Consider the following 15888-nt stretch of genomic DNA (forward strand, 5'->3'; position numbering starts at 1 on the left):
ATATATATATATATATATATATATATATATATATATATATAAGGTAGAAATAAGATAATTTATTTTCAAATTCAGATGCACCATTAGAACAGTAGAAATATTGGGTAAATTACCTTTACAAAGCAGAAACTATTGTCAACATGGGACTCGAACCCACATCCCTTGAATACCCCAGCCAAATGCTTTAGTATTAACCATTTTGCATTTAGACTGGTCATAGTCTACCTGCATTATTTCCAGATTGGCCAAATCCAACCTCTCTCACTTACCCTACAATATTATTCTCATAAACAATCGCATCATGGAAATTTGAAATCTAAGGGTAATACATGATTAATTCAAAACAATGTGAATAAATAAGCATTACATTTGACAGAGTAATCTGAATGCTAAAGGGTTAAGCTAAACTGCCAGCTGACAAATCAATCTTCTTTTTTAGATGCTACAAAGCTAACTCTACAATTATATTCATATAAATCTAAACAAATCAACATTTTTTTTTTGTTATAAACAACGAAATGTATGTTGTAAGATACAAATAAGATGGTAATTTATTTACGAATGCAGAGGCGCCATTAGAACAGCAGAAATATTGGGTAAATTACATTTACAAATGGAAAAATTTGTCAACAAACAGCAATGGGACTCAAGCTCACATCCTTAGAAGACTCCGGCTAAGTGCTTTACCATTAAGCTAAACTGCCAGGTGACAAATTAATCCACCTGTTTAGACATTATAAAGATAAATCTACAACTATGTGTATATAAGTATAAACAAACTAGCATTTGTATTTATTTTGTCTATAAGTTCCGTTATGTGTATTGTAAGATACAAATAAGATGATAATTTATTTTCGAGCACAGAGACGCCATTAGAACAGCAGAAATATTGGGTGATTTACTCTTACAAGTGCTTGAATTTGTACAGTGTGAAAGAAGTAAATGTGAGTTTGTATGTAATTATATTAAGGCAACTGAAAAATATGACTGCTGGAGGATAGTGAGAGCAAGTACATATATAATTTTGATAAAACTGCATTTTTCTGAAAGCTTATGCTTGCTTGAAGTTTTATTTCTGTTCATGTGTGATAGATTTGATCCATTGCCTAGTTACTATCACTTCCTGGCCTCAACCAGATTTCACTTTGTTGCAAGTATTGAGACCAACTCCCTGGTCCGAGGAGAAGTAATGAGTTATAGTTTCTTCCACCTCCTCTGATTTGTGCATTTATACTTGTGTCTATATGTGTTTATGTATAATATTTCCATGATGCATAAAATTATTTGTATACTTTTCTTTGTAGCTTGCATATCTATATGGAGATGATAGACTTGGTTTGGAATATGCATTAGAATATTGGTACCCTGCTGAATCTATTCAAACTGAAAGTCATTTTGGACCTGGGACCTTACGTCATCGTCCGACTCAGCGTCAGGTAATATTTTCTATATCTTCTTGGTAGTATAACTTTAAAAAACCTGATTTTTAACTTGTTTGATTATCATATTTAGCATGTTTAACAATACTACTAAAGCATCATTTAGTTTAGGTACATGGTGAAAAAGCAATGTGACATGCTGAGGTATCAGGCAAAGTTTTCATAATATCAGATAATTTAGTTACACGATTTAGTATATCCTTACACATATTACCTAGACTAACGAAATTTGTCGATAATTATAATAAGGTAGACCGTTAATCCTTTTACTGATTTTAACAGTTGAATTACTCAAAATGGTAGGAGAAAGTAACTGGAGTCTTTGTGGATATACTGTATAGTCTCATTAAAATTTTCACAGGAGTTATAAGTACCGGAAACTAATTTAAGGGTAATGTTTAACAAATTAACTCTACAAACATAAGTACTTAAAGTGTTTTTAAGGTCACGGCTTTTGGAAGAAGGTTTAACTAAGTCTTTCCTGAGGTTGTTGAGTTGGTTGCCATTTCTATTACAGGATAAAATTAATTTGATATCTCTGTATCAATCTAACTCTATAGAATGCAGTGCTTATTGTTCCCATGCACCTGTTACACCCATATCTCAACTGTTTATTTTCTTTCTTTGTCTGTTGTGATCCTATTACATCTTGTGCATCCATAATTTACATCGGGTACTATCATCATTATCATTACTATTGCTTTAATGTTTACTTTTCCATGCTTGCATGAGTTGGACAGCTTTTTGAGTCAGACTTTTTATAGCCAGATGTGTTTCCCGTTATGAACTTTCACCTGTTTCCAAGTAAGGTAGTATTTCTCCATGACCAGGCATGTTCTCACAGAGTATTGAAAATGAATGACACTGATTGTGTGACAGAACCAATCATTTACAACTATCATACAATGTCAAGAGCTTCTTTTGGTTTCTGTACACCAAATCCACTCATAAGATTTTGGTCCGCCTGAAGTTATAGTAGAACCTACTTACCCATGGTACCATGGAGTGTGATGAGACTGAACCTGAAACCATGTAGTTGGAAGCAAACTTCTTAACCACACAGCCACACCTGCTCTCTAGAATTCTTACCTACTCCTTTTCTGCACATCAAGCATGGCCATTTCCCTGATAGTAGCAGGGTTTTGATTTCTCTCCTACTTCTAAAAGTTTAGCTTTTTTTTTTAATTGTGAACATTTGTTTCAGGAATTTCCCCTCCAAATCTTTAGCAGATTTGACTGTAAGAACTGTCTATACTGATTGTGGCTGTTCAAAGGTTGTGGACTTGGATGTTTTGACAGGAGCTGGCCTGCCGGAGAGCTTTAACAAGCTTCAGTTGTCTGTTTTTATATGATTTCTATGGCTGAATGCCCCTCCTAAAGCTACCCACTTTACAAAGTGTACTGGGTGTCTTTTATGTGACACTGGCATGGGTAATTTTTACATGGTACCAGCTCTCACAAGCCTGTGGGGAGCATAGCCATAAAAGTCATGCCTCTGTGTGTGTGTGTGTGTAAATATGTACATACATACATATTACATATGTGCACACTCAAGTGAACATATGTATTTATATCTATGGATGTACATAGGAGGGAAAGAAAAGCAAGATGATTTTTGATTATTGGTGGCAGAGGGGTAGCTAGGAAGAGTAACAGGGTTGAGATAGAGTGACATTGCTCTCTCTCTCTCTCTCTCTGAAGATGGGAAATATTGAGACCAATGATACCTCTTTGGTCAAACTATTATCATCATCATCATTATTATTATTATTATTATTATTATTATTATTATTATTATATATATATATATATATATATATATTTATGCATACCATCAAATCTATGTTATTGGCTTCTATTGCATCTCATTTTACCAATATACATATCATTTGCTCTTGCATCAGTTGTCTCTCTGTCACTTACCCCTCCATTACTCATCACTGTTTATCCTGGATTTCCCTTGTCTACCACCCTTATCTCTATTGCCCATGCCTCTATTACCTATGCCTCTTTCACTCTTGCTCCTATACTCATCTGTCAATAGTTCCTCTTCTCAGTTTCACTGTGCTATGCTGCTGTTATGACTATGAATGAAAGTGAATGACTTTTGTTCACCATCATTTCTTGCAGTGTAACTAGGGATACCATTTATCCTTTCATCAACACTACTCTTTTTTTTTTTACTTGTTTTAGTCATTAGACTCTGGCTATCCTAGCACACTGCATTGAAGGATTTAGCCAAAAGGTTGTAGAAAACAAACAAAAATTCAATTTGTTCTATCTAGGGTCAACAACAATGACCCAACCAGTCCATGCTAGTATGAAAAGCAAACAGATGTCATCTGTTTACAAATGTCTTTGATTGCCACTTCCTCTTTTCCTTTGACAATTTCTGTCAGGATGGTCTTGGGCAATGACTTGTTGCCCATTTTCTGTCCAAAATATACCTTTGTGGACTTGATTCTTGCCAATAGGTGTCTTTGAACTTTCAGCTATTCTAGCTCTGCTGTGTTTGCTACCCTGTCTTTCCAATTCAGTCTGCTCAACCTGCAAACAACCCACATCTCCAAGTTATCTATCTCTTTCCCCATTGCTCTGTACATTGTCCAAGTTTCTGTCCCATAGAGCAAATTGAATTTTTGCTAGCCCTAATGTTAGGTGTAGTATTAAGTCTTCTGAAGTGAAGATATTTTTTTCATTCTTATATATGTTGTTTTAGCCTTGTTTTTTGAGTAATTTTTTCTACACAGTGACCTTTCTGATTTATTATTTGCTTCCTTTTGTTCTGTCACACAAATAACCATTTTGTTTTTCACATTCTTATATAGACCTTTCTTGTCACTTTGCTCTTTTACAACATCAGCTATTTCTTGTAGCTTTTCAATAAGTCTGCATGATTGGCATATCTTATATTGTCTATATTTATGCCATGGGTTGTGAATCCTTTGATTTCAGTTGACTCTCTGAATATACACTCTGTGTAGATATCAAAAAAGAATGATGATAATACACATCTTTGTCTTACTCTTTTGATCTCTGCTAGTTCTGAAAATTCTTGATTTATTATGATGATTGCCTGTTGGTTACGGTATAACACACACATGATTCTGATGTTCTTCCCTTCTAAGCCAACTTTTTTTCTCTGTGGTCAAATGCCTTGGTATAATTTATGAAATGAGCCTTTTTTTTTTGTTTTTAAAAACCCACCTTTGAACATTTTTGTTTCACTATTTCTAATTTTTTTTGATAATTTTATACATTTTTGTTTCACTATTTCTAATTTTTTTGATAGTTTTGTACATTTTGCTCTTTTTGCTTGTGTGGAGATTCTGGATTTCAACATACTTTTCATTCAGCCAGTTTTGTTTCTGTTTATATTTATTTCTTTATATTTCTTGGGGGTCAGTCTTGTTTGTCTTTTTGCATACTTAACGTCAAATGGAGAAATTCTTTAGTCATTCATAGTTGATCTTTCTTTTCTCTGGTAATGTGCTTGCCCCATGCTTCACACTGTCTCTGATGTTTTTCCATTTGACATCGAGTTTTCCATTGGTTGTTTCTTAGTAGTAATATTCAGTATTTGAATTTATGAGCCTTTCATATTTGTTTTTCATTTCAATGGAGTATCTCTGTCTTACATCTACTAATCTCAGGCAGTCCATATCATAAGCATCTGCATCTTTTAAGCTTTACTCTAATGTTTGCAATGATATTTGTGTGCCAGTAATATCTGTATTAAGGGCATCAGCTTCCTGAATTAAGTCGTCTAGTTTATTTCTTTTTTTAAAGCCAAGATGTAAAATACAAGGCTGAAAAATGCCTAATTATTGAAATATCAATGGAAATATAGGGCAACTCAAGTTGAGCTTTATTGTGTATGGCATTTTTCTTTTTCAGTGTGCATCGTTTCCTTCTATAGAGCTTTCTGAACATTTTACTTGAGCTCTGTTTGCTAAGTACTCTTGTGTATGTGTTATAAACAAATTTTTTATTTAGTCAGTCCGTCTTTGATTCCACTACATCTCTTGTGCACCAGTAGACCACATTGAGTACATCTATATTTATTATTAGACAAAATCAGTATTTCTAGTCCTCTCCTAGCCTTTCCGTTACAAACCTAGCCATAGACCTCCTCAACACACACATGCACGCACACACACACACACAAACAAAGGTTAAATTTACCAAACTGCTTGTACCCACCTGAAATGATCTGTTCATATTTTAATGTTGATTTCATTTGTACATTTGTGGAAATATGTGATTTGACTATGTAAACAATTGAGTTATACTATCCAACACTATTTTATATGATATTTGAGAACTGCAAACTTTTGGAGAATTTTCCCTATTTTTTTCTCCACTTAGACTTAATGAAATGCTCCACAGTGAATAAAAACTGGATACCAGTTTTATATTGTAAAGCTGGAATTTTGAATTCATAGTTTTTTCAAAAGAAGACTTTAAAAAATCTAGCAAAATATATAGCAGACATAAAAACCACATCTGTGATTATGAATGAGGTACTTATTTCTATTTCCAAAAGTGAAATGATTCTGACAATAGTTCCACTAGCAATAGACAAATGAATTTATACCTGAATGTTGTAAGAATTTGAAAACTGTTTTTCTTAGTTATTTTTATGAAAGGACTTAGACTTAGCCTTTCCAAAGAAACAAAACTGTTAGATTATTATTCTTTTCTTTAGTTTTTCCTTTGTGTTGTGGGAGCATTCCAACACCCCCAAGTGACTAAAAGTAGTTCACTGTGAGCCATTGCCAGAGAGCATTTAACCTTGTGTAACAGTAATGCTGGTGCATCATGTAAATATTTCTTTTCATCCTGCTTCATTAAATTATTCATCCAACACCAGGATATAAAAGTGGCGACGAGTTGTTCGAAGCTTGCATTGGACATTTAGAATTTTATTGTTTTGGTATAAAACCAAAGAAAAAATTGTTTAACATGGAGAACTTATTGGCCTCCATGGTGCAATTGCAACTGTAGCAGCAACAACAGCAAAAAAACCAGCAGTTGCTGGAATTAATGTTGAAGTCGGAAAATACTGCAGCTCCTTGCTCACCACACAGCATAGCAAATTCAATTGAAGAATTCAGCTATAAACCAGAAGAATGGATTACCATCTCTGCATATTTTTGAAGATACGAAGAAATCTTCAAAGAAGAATGTAAAAAGTAGATGGACAGGAAAAAAGTATATTACAGCCAAATCGAAAAAGAGGTTCTAGTGATTATTTTTGCCATAAAAAAAAAATTTAACAGATTTTTGCTTGGTAGAAATTTTCGACTACAGATTAATCATCGTCTGTTATTATTGATATATGGGTGAAAGAAAGAAATCCCTACCCATATTGTTTATATTTTCCAATGCTGGAGTACTATATTATTAAACTATGGTATTAATACGGAGTATATGCCATCCAGGAAATTAGGACACACTGATTATTTATCAAGGCTGATTTCAGAAAATGCTGAACCATTTGAAGATACTGTGATTGTTGATTTGCAAGCAGAAAATGAAATTTAAAATATTCTGTGAAATCGTTAATGAGAAGTTATGTATATTGGCCAACAATGGACCATGACATTGAAGAATTGGCAAAAGCATGCAGTGGGTTTGCCTTAGCTGCAAAAGCACCTGCCACTAAATGGTAACCGTGGCCAAAAACAGATATTCCATGGTCCAGATTACATGTTGATTATGCAGGTCCACTTAAGGTTTCACCTTGTTTTGGTGGACAGTTTTTCAAAGTGGCCAGAAATGCATTAATGTAAAAAGCCGACATCGGTGTTACAGTAAGCTTTTTACATGAATTGTTCACCAGATATGGTATTCCAGACACCATTGTGTCTGATATTGGAACTCAATTTATGTTGGACAAGTTCACAAAATTTTGTAAAATGTTTGTCATTGAATATATCACCACCCTGCCATAGCATCTTAGGTCAAATGGACAAGCAGATCGATTTGTTGACACTTTCAAGTGGGTATTAAAAAAGGCGAACAATGAAGTAATGGACAACTTTGCACTTCAACAATTTCTAAGAGTGTACCGAGTAACACCTGTTCCGAATACCTCATCTAGAATGTCACCCGCAAATTGATGTTTGCTAGAAAGATCAGATCTGTTTTTGATAAGTTGATACCGAGTGAAAATAGAAAAAAGCAAACAAACAAAAATACCTCAAAATTCTTCAAGTTAGGTGACAAAGTTTTTCAAAACATATAGATATGGTAAAGATAGCTGCGAGGACAGTCTAATCATTAAACAATTTGGAAAAATGTTATTCCTAGTAAAAGGAAAAAACATTGAACATAGAAGACATATTAACCTTCTTAAGAAAAGATTCATGGAAAAACAGTCACAAGAAATGAAATCCCCATGGAAGTATTTGTATGACACATTTGAGGTACCAACACCCAAACAATTTGAAACTACATGTTCTAGCACCAGAAAATGGAAACAGTGGAATTGAACCCTAAATGTAAGAGATATTGAAACTCTGGGTGGAATTTAATTTTCAAAAGGGGAGAAGTTAGGAGAGACTAGAAAAGGGGGGATGTTGTAGAAGAACCCCCTTGTGACTAAAAGGTGGATGACACATTGCTATTAAATAAAGAACTGTCAATGAGCAATGGATTGGTAAGTAGTTTGCTGTGAGCCGTTGTTAGAGAGCATTTAACCTTGTCTAACAGTAATAGTCGTGTGTCATGTAAATATTTCTTCCCTACTGCTTCATTAAATTATTTAATCCAACACTTAGTTTGAATGATTTTTGCAGAAATGAATCATTATTCAGAGCATAAACAAAGAGGAAAAAAAGTCTGTTGAGTTTTCCCATAGATTTAGCCCATAGAAGAGTTAAATCAAAACTGAATTTGGTCAATAAGATGTTCCTGTATGTGCGTATGTAAGTTTGACTGAAGAATTCTAGAGAAACAAAGTATGGAACACCAATTATGTCAGAGTCAAAAGAAACAAAATTGACTATTTTACGCTCATTCACCTAATCTCCTATATAGAAATGTGGAAAGGTATTAGTAACGAAAAAAAAAAAAAAACGGTAACTCTGAATACGACTTCTATTTATAATTAAACTTTTACATATTTTGCATGAAGATATTTTAAAAAATTTTGTTGTCTATGGAAAGTCATTATGCTAATATAAGTTTTTTAAATATAATTGTTTTTGTTTGATTATTGTCTGTTTCAAGTTTACAGTACATATTTTTTATTACTGTATTGTTATCTGAATATAATGCTTTTGTAAAATTACTATGTTTTACATCTAAGTGTTCATTTTCTTCCCAATAGGTTGCTCTTCACAAATTTGTACGATTAGCTGGAGATCTGTTGCCTTCTTCTCTCTATGTGCCTTATATCAAAATGTTAACAGGTTTGGCAAATAGCCCTCAGTGTGCTTGGCACTGCTATAATCTTTTGAAAATGAACAGTATGAACTCTGGTAAGCATCATCATCATCATCATTTAATGTCTGTTTTCTATGCTGGTATAAGTTGGATGGTTTAACAGGATCTGGTGAGCTGCAAGGGCATGTCAAGCTCCAGTATCAGTTTTGTCTATGGTTAGATACCATTCCTAACATCACCTACTTTACAGAGTGTACTGGGTGCTTTATTTGTATCACTGGTAATAATGAAGTTGCTGTGTAAACTTGCAAGATAGAATAAGAACTTTACTTTGATTCCACCACACTACTTGTGTGTCCATAGTTTGCACTGAGCATACCTTATGGAATTCCTGCCTACACCTTTCCTTCATATCAAACAGCACCATTTACCAGAAGAGTGTAGGGTTTCTATCTGTTTTATGCTTAGAAGAACTTTGGTCTTTGGGAAGTTAACTTTGAGGCTCTTTGATTCCTGGTTTTGCTTCTTTCTATTAATAGAAATTATTTTCTAATTCTGTTACAGATTCTGCTATCTGAGCAGAATCATCAGCATATGGTAGTTCCCAGGGATAATCAGTCTTCAGTTTTCTTGTTATGGCCTGGAGAGGATTGAGGACCTAGCTGCAGTGAACACCTTCCTGTACACTAAATTTGTCACTGTACTCATAGCTAACTCTCTCTCTCTACTGACAGCACTCTTGTACATGGCTTGTACAGCTTTCACAAGCCATTTGCCTACCTCTAGTTTCCTCAGAGATCAACATATCACAAAGTGAGGGACTCTGTCGAAGGTTTTCTTCAGGTCAGTGCATGCCAAATACATTGTTTTTACTCTTAGCTAAATACTTCTGCAGTTGTCTCAGAAGATAGTATCAGTAGTACTTTAACCTGGTACAAAATCAAATTACATCTCATCTAGTCTAATTTTGTATTTAGTTAATTGAGCTATGGTTCTTTCCCTAACTTTCATGATCTGCTTCAGCGATGTGAGATACCTCTGTAATTCTATCTAAGACTTCAATACCTCTGTGATTGTATCTAAGGCTTCCCCTTTACTTTTGTAATAGCTGACTACAATCCTGCTACACCAGTCATTAGGTGTGGCACCTTCCTGAATAACCTGATAACCTATCCAGGTGACAAGATCATATACTGCACCACCAGATATTTTAAGCATCTCAGCAGTAATTCCTGATGGACCAGGGGCTTATTCACTTTATCTATCATATTGATGTCAACTAGGCTTGCTGGTCTCTCTGTTGGGTTCACATTAGGAAGTCTTCTTTTCTCTCATACATTTCCACATTTAATAACCTTTTATAGTAGTACTTCCACACTGCTTTTCTTTTCAGAGTCACTAGGTGCAAACTGCCACTATCTATATTTACACACTTCTCACTCACATGTTTCTCTTTGATCCACTAAAACATTTCTTATGCAAACTTCTTTCTTTCTGCTTCTACTCTTGCTAGATAAATCTGTTGCCCAGCTTCCCTTTTATCTACTTGATATGGTTCTCTGCTATCTCCCTTCCTCCACTCTTTCCCAAACTGTCTTGTCTATTTTATGGCCCTGCCTGCCTCACTGTCCCATGACCATACCACCCTTGGTCTGGCTGGAGTTTTGCACCAGTCACAAATTTAGTCTGTTGTACTCAAGAGGTTATCATGTAAGAACTTCCAGTTGTCCTTTATGTCATATGTCTATTTTTTCCTCTTCATCAAATGCTTCAGTTAGACCATCTCTAAATTTCTGGCTGTTTGAAGTATCCTTAAGCTTCTGTATTCTCGTTTTACATAACAGTTTATGTCTGTGAGTCATTCATGCATTAAGTATGAAGCCATTGACCACTAATCTATGTTGAATTATATATTCTTCACCTGGGAAGGGCTTTGCATTCACATGCATCTGCCTATCACTGTTTCTGGTCAGAATGTAGTCAATCTGGCATGTATGTCTACCTGACTGATAGATAATCAGATGGCTAACAAGTTTGTTGAAGTTAGAATATTGCAGATCAGTGAGTCATTTGCATCACAAAACCCCATCACCATTGTTTCCTCCTCATTTCTAATACCAAAGCTATAACTTCCATGCATGCCATAAGATCCTCTGGAGTGCTGCCCAATACAACTATTGAAGTCATCAGCCATGATCATAATGTTATTCTCTTTCATTGTTGAGGTAGTCTGCAAAAGAAGCTCATAGAAAATGGTCCTTTTGTTCATCTGCTAGTTCACTGTGTTGTTAAATAAAAATTGCAATGAGTTACTTTGTTTTGAAAATAATTTTAATCCCTGGGTTATTCATCATGTTAAACAGCTTCCATCTTAAAAATATATTGTCACTCTCTTTTATTTGTCACTCTCTTTTCTGTTATTGGTCTATAACTGAATTAATCTGCTGTCCTTTTTAATTTCTTTTTTATTACATGTTGTTACTAACAGGAATTACTTGTTGTACACTAGTGATATGCTATAGTAACATTAATGGATTATGTATTCAATAATCTGAAGTATGTTTTACTCTAACAGAGTTATTCATTTCTATTTATATTTAGAATTACTGATGTAACCTTTTGTTGTAATGTTATAATCAGTCCGAATATGTTTGAGGCTCATTTGAACTGGAGAACAAGCTACTCAGTGCGTTTTGTCATGGAAAACATATCCTGTTTTTTTATAGATGGTGTGTATACACATATATTGGCTTGCAGCACCACCTACCCAAACCGTAAGATACAAGCATTTTGGAGTAGTTATCTCCTCTTCGGTCATGGACACCAGGCAGGCGGCGCTGTGTTCCGATTGAAGAGACTGACTCTCTTATGCTTTTCCAGTTGCCGTATGGTGACTGGCAGCACTGTGCAGCAGCTCAGAGGGAGAGCTGTAAGTAGTGATGAGTAAAATTGTAATGTTATTATCAGTCTGAATATGCTTGAGGCACACTTGAACCAGTGAAGAAGCTACTCACTGCATTTTGTCATGGAAAATATATCCCATTTGTTGACAAATGGTGTGTATACAGCACTGTCAGTCACCGTATAGCAACTGGAAAAGCATGAGAGTCAGTCTCTTCAATCAGCTTGTAGCACTACCTGCCTGGTGTCTGTGACTGAACAGGAGATAACTACTCCACAATACTTGCATCTCATGGTCTGGGTAGGTGGCATTGCGAGTTGATATAGGTGTATACACACCATTTCTCAACAAATGGGATGTATTTTCCATGACAAAATGCAGGGAGTAGCTTGTTCACTGGTGTGAATGTACCTCAACCATATTCGAACTGATAATAAAATTACAATTTTACTTATCACTGCTTAGCACTCCCCTCTGTAAGTAACTTTTAGCGAAATCAAAATAGAAGAAAAATTATAAAATTTAGTTACAGATAAAACAGGTGATTATTTGATAGTGAACCATCAAACATAGAATGAACAAAATAATACAATAGAACAAATAATAAAGCAAATATAGCTTTACATACAGTAGATGTAAATATGCAGGCATAAAATAAACATAGTGTAATAAATCTCTCACAAACACAGATGTATTACTGAGTTGTTTTACTATTAATTTGTTTCCAACTGTTGATATAAATTTGTCAATTTAAATAGTGTATTTCATTATCTGTTTATAGGAGGTTCTACACAAATGGTATCTTGGGATCACATTTTTCTTTCTCTGAATCAGTACTATGTAAGTCTTCGCCGTGAAGTTCCCTGTCAGACATTTGGTAGTTACCATGCACATGGTGGAATCACACCACAGGAACAAGAAGCACTCATAGTTGTTTTACAACTTACTCAGCAAATTGCCAATCAGGTAAAAAATATTTTGTTTTATATAGTTGGAATTTTTGTATCTCAAAATTTTTATTTTGGATAGTATTTTTGCCTCCTTTTCTCCACACATTTCTTAAGAAGTCTTAGGAAGTAGCTTATACAATAAGTATGTGACTCATACTACAGCTTTTGACTAAGTTAAAATTAGCTTTTAACATCATTAAAAAATTTTTTAGTCAAAAGATGTCTTTGTATTGATTGAGCAGAAAATGTCTAAAATTGAGTTTGTGTATTTAAATGCTTATAATGCTTTCAGTATTGGTAGGATTATTGTGAAAATTAGTAGTTTTGTGTAAAAAATAAAATAAAACTGTCTTTTAATCTAAGTAGTTATTTGTGCTTAAAAAAATATTGTGATCATGTGGTTGTTCACTCAATGTCCTGTACTGCAATTAACTGCAAGACCTAACCCACACATAAGTGCAGTTCCTATTGTAGTAGCCCAATCCAGCAGCGGATTGTTATTGTGGTAGCCCATAAAGCAGGATCTACGTACTTTTTTGAGTGATAAAGTTTAGCTTCATTTTAGAACAAACATCGTATGAAAAGACTTTCTGTTTGCAATATAGAAATTTCTTTATCCAGCAAACTTTAGATATTTTTCCTTGCCTTCATTTTCAAGCATTGTGGCAGGTATGTCCCAAACAGTGAGTTAAAATTCAGTCATATCATTTATTAATGATTTATTTTATTATTATTTATTAATGATGTAATTAGATAAGAGAGCTTGTTCTTTGAGAAAATAGTCATAGAGATATTACAGTGACATCTGTATGCAAAAGTTATCTGAATGATATCAGGTTTTATTGATTTTGAGCAGGATTGAAGTGATCATCTATTTCATCATTACTTTGGTGCTTAATGATATGGGCCTGATAAAACTATTGAGCTCTCAAGTAAAGTCTGTTGAGTATTTTCTGCTGAAGAAATTTTTTTGTCAGAATGTGTGATGACACCACAAGATATGTACATCAAAGTGACACCTTCTTCCTTACATTAATGGAAGAGATAAATGGATTTTCTGCTGAAAATCATTTTCAATGTACACCAAATGTCATTACTTCATATTAGCAACTTTTATCCAAACTCATAATTATATTTTTGTGATTTTTATACTAGACTAACTGTATTTCAACAAAATTTCTAGTTTTTACCAGTATTTGGAGATGTATATAGAGAAAGCATTACAAAAATTTAAGAGTTAATTAATAGCATACTTATAACCAAAAACTGATACACTGTTTGGTAAACAAATTTAACCCTTTTGTTACTATATTTCTAACCAAAAAACATGTCCCGTATGCTTCAATTAAACTCTAAAATAATTGTGAATTCAGATGGGTTTCATAAAACAACTTCTTCTATTTATGAACATGTTAATGTAATATTTTATCAAAAGGTTCTTGATTAAATGTATTACCTAATTTTGTTGCAAAGTGACTTTAATTGCAGGTAAATTCAAATAAATATAAAATTATTCAAATTTTTTTCCAGCATCACCATAGAAAGTAAGTTATTAGGTAACATGAAGGCAGTGGTTCATGCGTCACGATCTCTGATAGCAGCAGTGAAATATTATTGTTAAATTGAAAAAGAAATTAGAGATTATTGTTGCCATGAAAAAGTTTCACAGATTTTTACTCAATAGAAGTTTTCGACTACAGACTGATCACCCTCCATCTTGATTGAAAAAAAGAATTCCTACCCATACCGCTTATAGGTTATAACACTGGGGTATGATATTATTAAACTATAATTTCAAGGTGGAGTATATACCATCCAAGAAACTAGGACATGCGGATTGTCTATCGAGACTGATTTAAAAAAATATGGAAGCATTTGAAGATACCATGATTGCTGCTTTGCGAACAGAAAATGAAATTAAAAATGTTTTGTATAACGTGATTCATGAATGGCCTTATTTTACAAGACAAAATTAGGAACAATTGGAAAACGATAAATTTATCATAAAAATGAAAGAAATGCTGAAGGCTAAAAGGGATAAAAATATGCGCAACACAAATGCATACCATTTCTCACTGTGTGACAATGTGTTGATGTATGCACAAAGAGTCGTAGTGCCAGTCACACTACAAAAGCGATTATTAAAAAAATTTCACATTGGTCACCCAGGGATTTCGAGAATGAAATCATTAATGAGAAGTTACATATATTGGCCAACAATGGACTGTGACATTGAAGAATTGGTGAAAGACTGCAGAGTGTGTGCCTTAACTGCAAAAGAACCTACCATTAAATGGCAACCATAGCCAAAAACAGATATTCCATGGTCCAGACTGCATGTTAATTGTGCAGGTATACTTATTGTGGACAGTTTTTCAAAGTGGCTAGAAATGTATAAATGTAAAACGCTGACATCAGTGGTTACAGTAAGCTTTTTGCACAAATTGTTCACCAGGTATGGTATTCTAGATACCATTGTGTCTAATAATGGAACTCAATTTACATTGGACAAGTTCACAAAATTTTATAAAATATTTGTCATGGAACATGTCACCACTCTACTGTATCATCCTAGGTCGAATGGACAAGCGGAGCAATTTGTTGACACTTTCATGAGGGCATTGAAAAAAACAAACAATGAAGTGATGGACGATTTTGCACTTTAATAGTTTCTAAGAGTGTACCGAGTTACACCTATTCCGAATACACAATGGGAGAGTGTCACCTGCAGAATTGATGTTTGCGAGAAAGATCATATCTGTTTTTGATAAGCTGATAACTAGTGAAAATATCAAAAAGCAAACTACAAAAATATTTCAAAATTCTTCAAATTAGGTGACAATGTTTGTTTTTAAAACCTATAGGCCCTTTTGTCGAACAGCTAAATTACAGAGACGTAAGCACACGAGCTTCAGTTGTCAAGTGATGTTGCAGGGACAAACACTGACACACAGACATATACACACACATCCATATATATGATGGGTTTCTTTCAGTATCCGTCTGCCAAATTCACTCACAAGTCTTTGGTTGGCTCAAGGCTATAGTAGAAGACAATTGCCCAAGGTCCCACGCAGAGGGACCTCATGGTTGGAACCATGTGGTTGGAAAGCAAACTGCTTACCACACAGCCACTCCTACATCTGTATATATAATACATACATATATATATATATATATATATATATATATATATATATATATA

The 15888-nt window shown here is 34.1% G+C and overlaps 1 protein-coding gene across 1 annotated transcript in view; it reads left to right on the top strand.

The window, feature by feature from the left end:
* The window catches only part of LOC106881660 (nuclear pore complex protein Nup205), a 331146-nt gene that overhangs the window by 148311 nt on the left and 166947 nt on the right, over nt 1–15888 (top strand). The window contains exons 11-13 of the mRNA XM_052973459.1: nt 1305–1436; nt 8776–8926; nt 12515–12699. Of these exons, the coding sequence (XP_052829419.1) occupies nt 1305–1436; nt 8776–8926; nt 12515–12699 (468 nt within the window). The remainder of the gene's footprint in view (nt 1–1304; nt 1437–8775; nt 8927–12514; nt 12700–15888) is intronic.

The sequence above is a fragment of the Octopus bimaculoides genome, chromosome 15 (assembly GCF_001194135.2).
Source record: "Octopus bimaculoides isolate UCB-OBI-ISO-001 chromosome 15, ASM119413v2, whole genome shotgun sequence".
Classification (NCBI taxonomy): domain Eukaryota; kingdom Metazoa; phylum Mollusca; class Cephalopoda; order Octopoda; family Octopodidae; genus Octopus; species Octopus bimaculoides.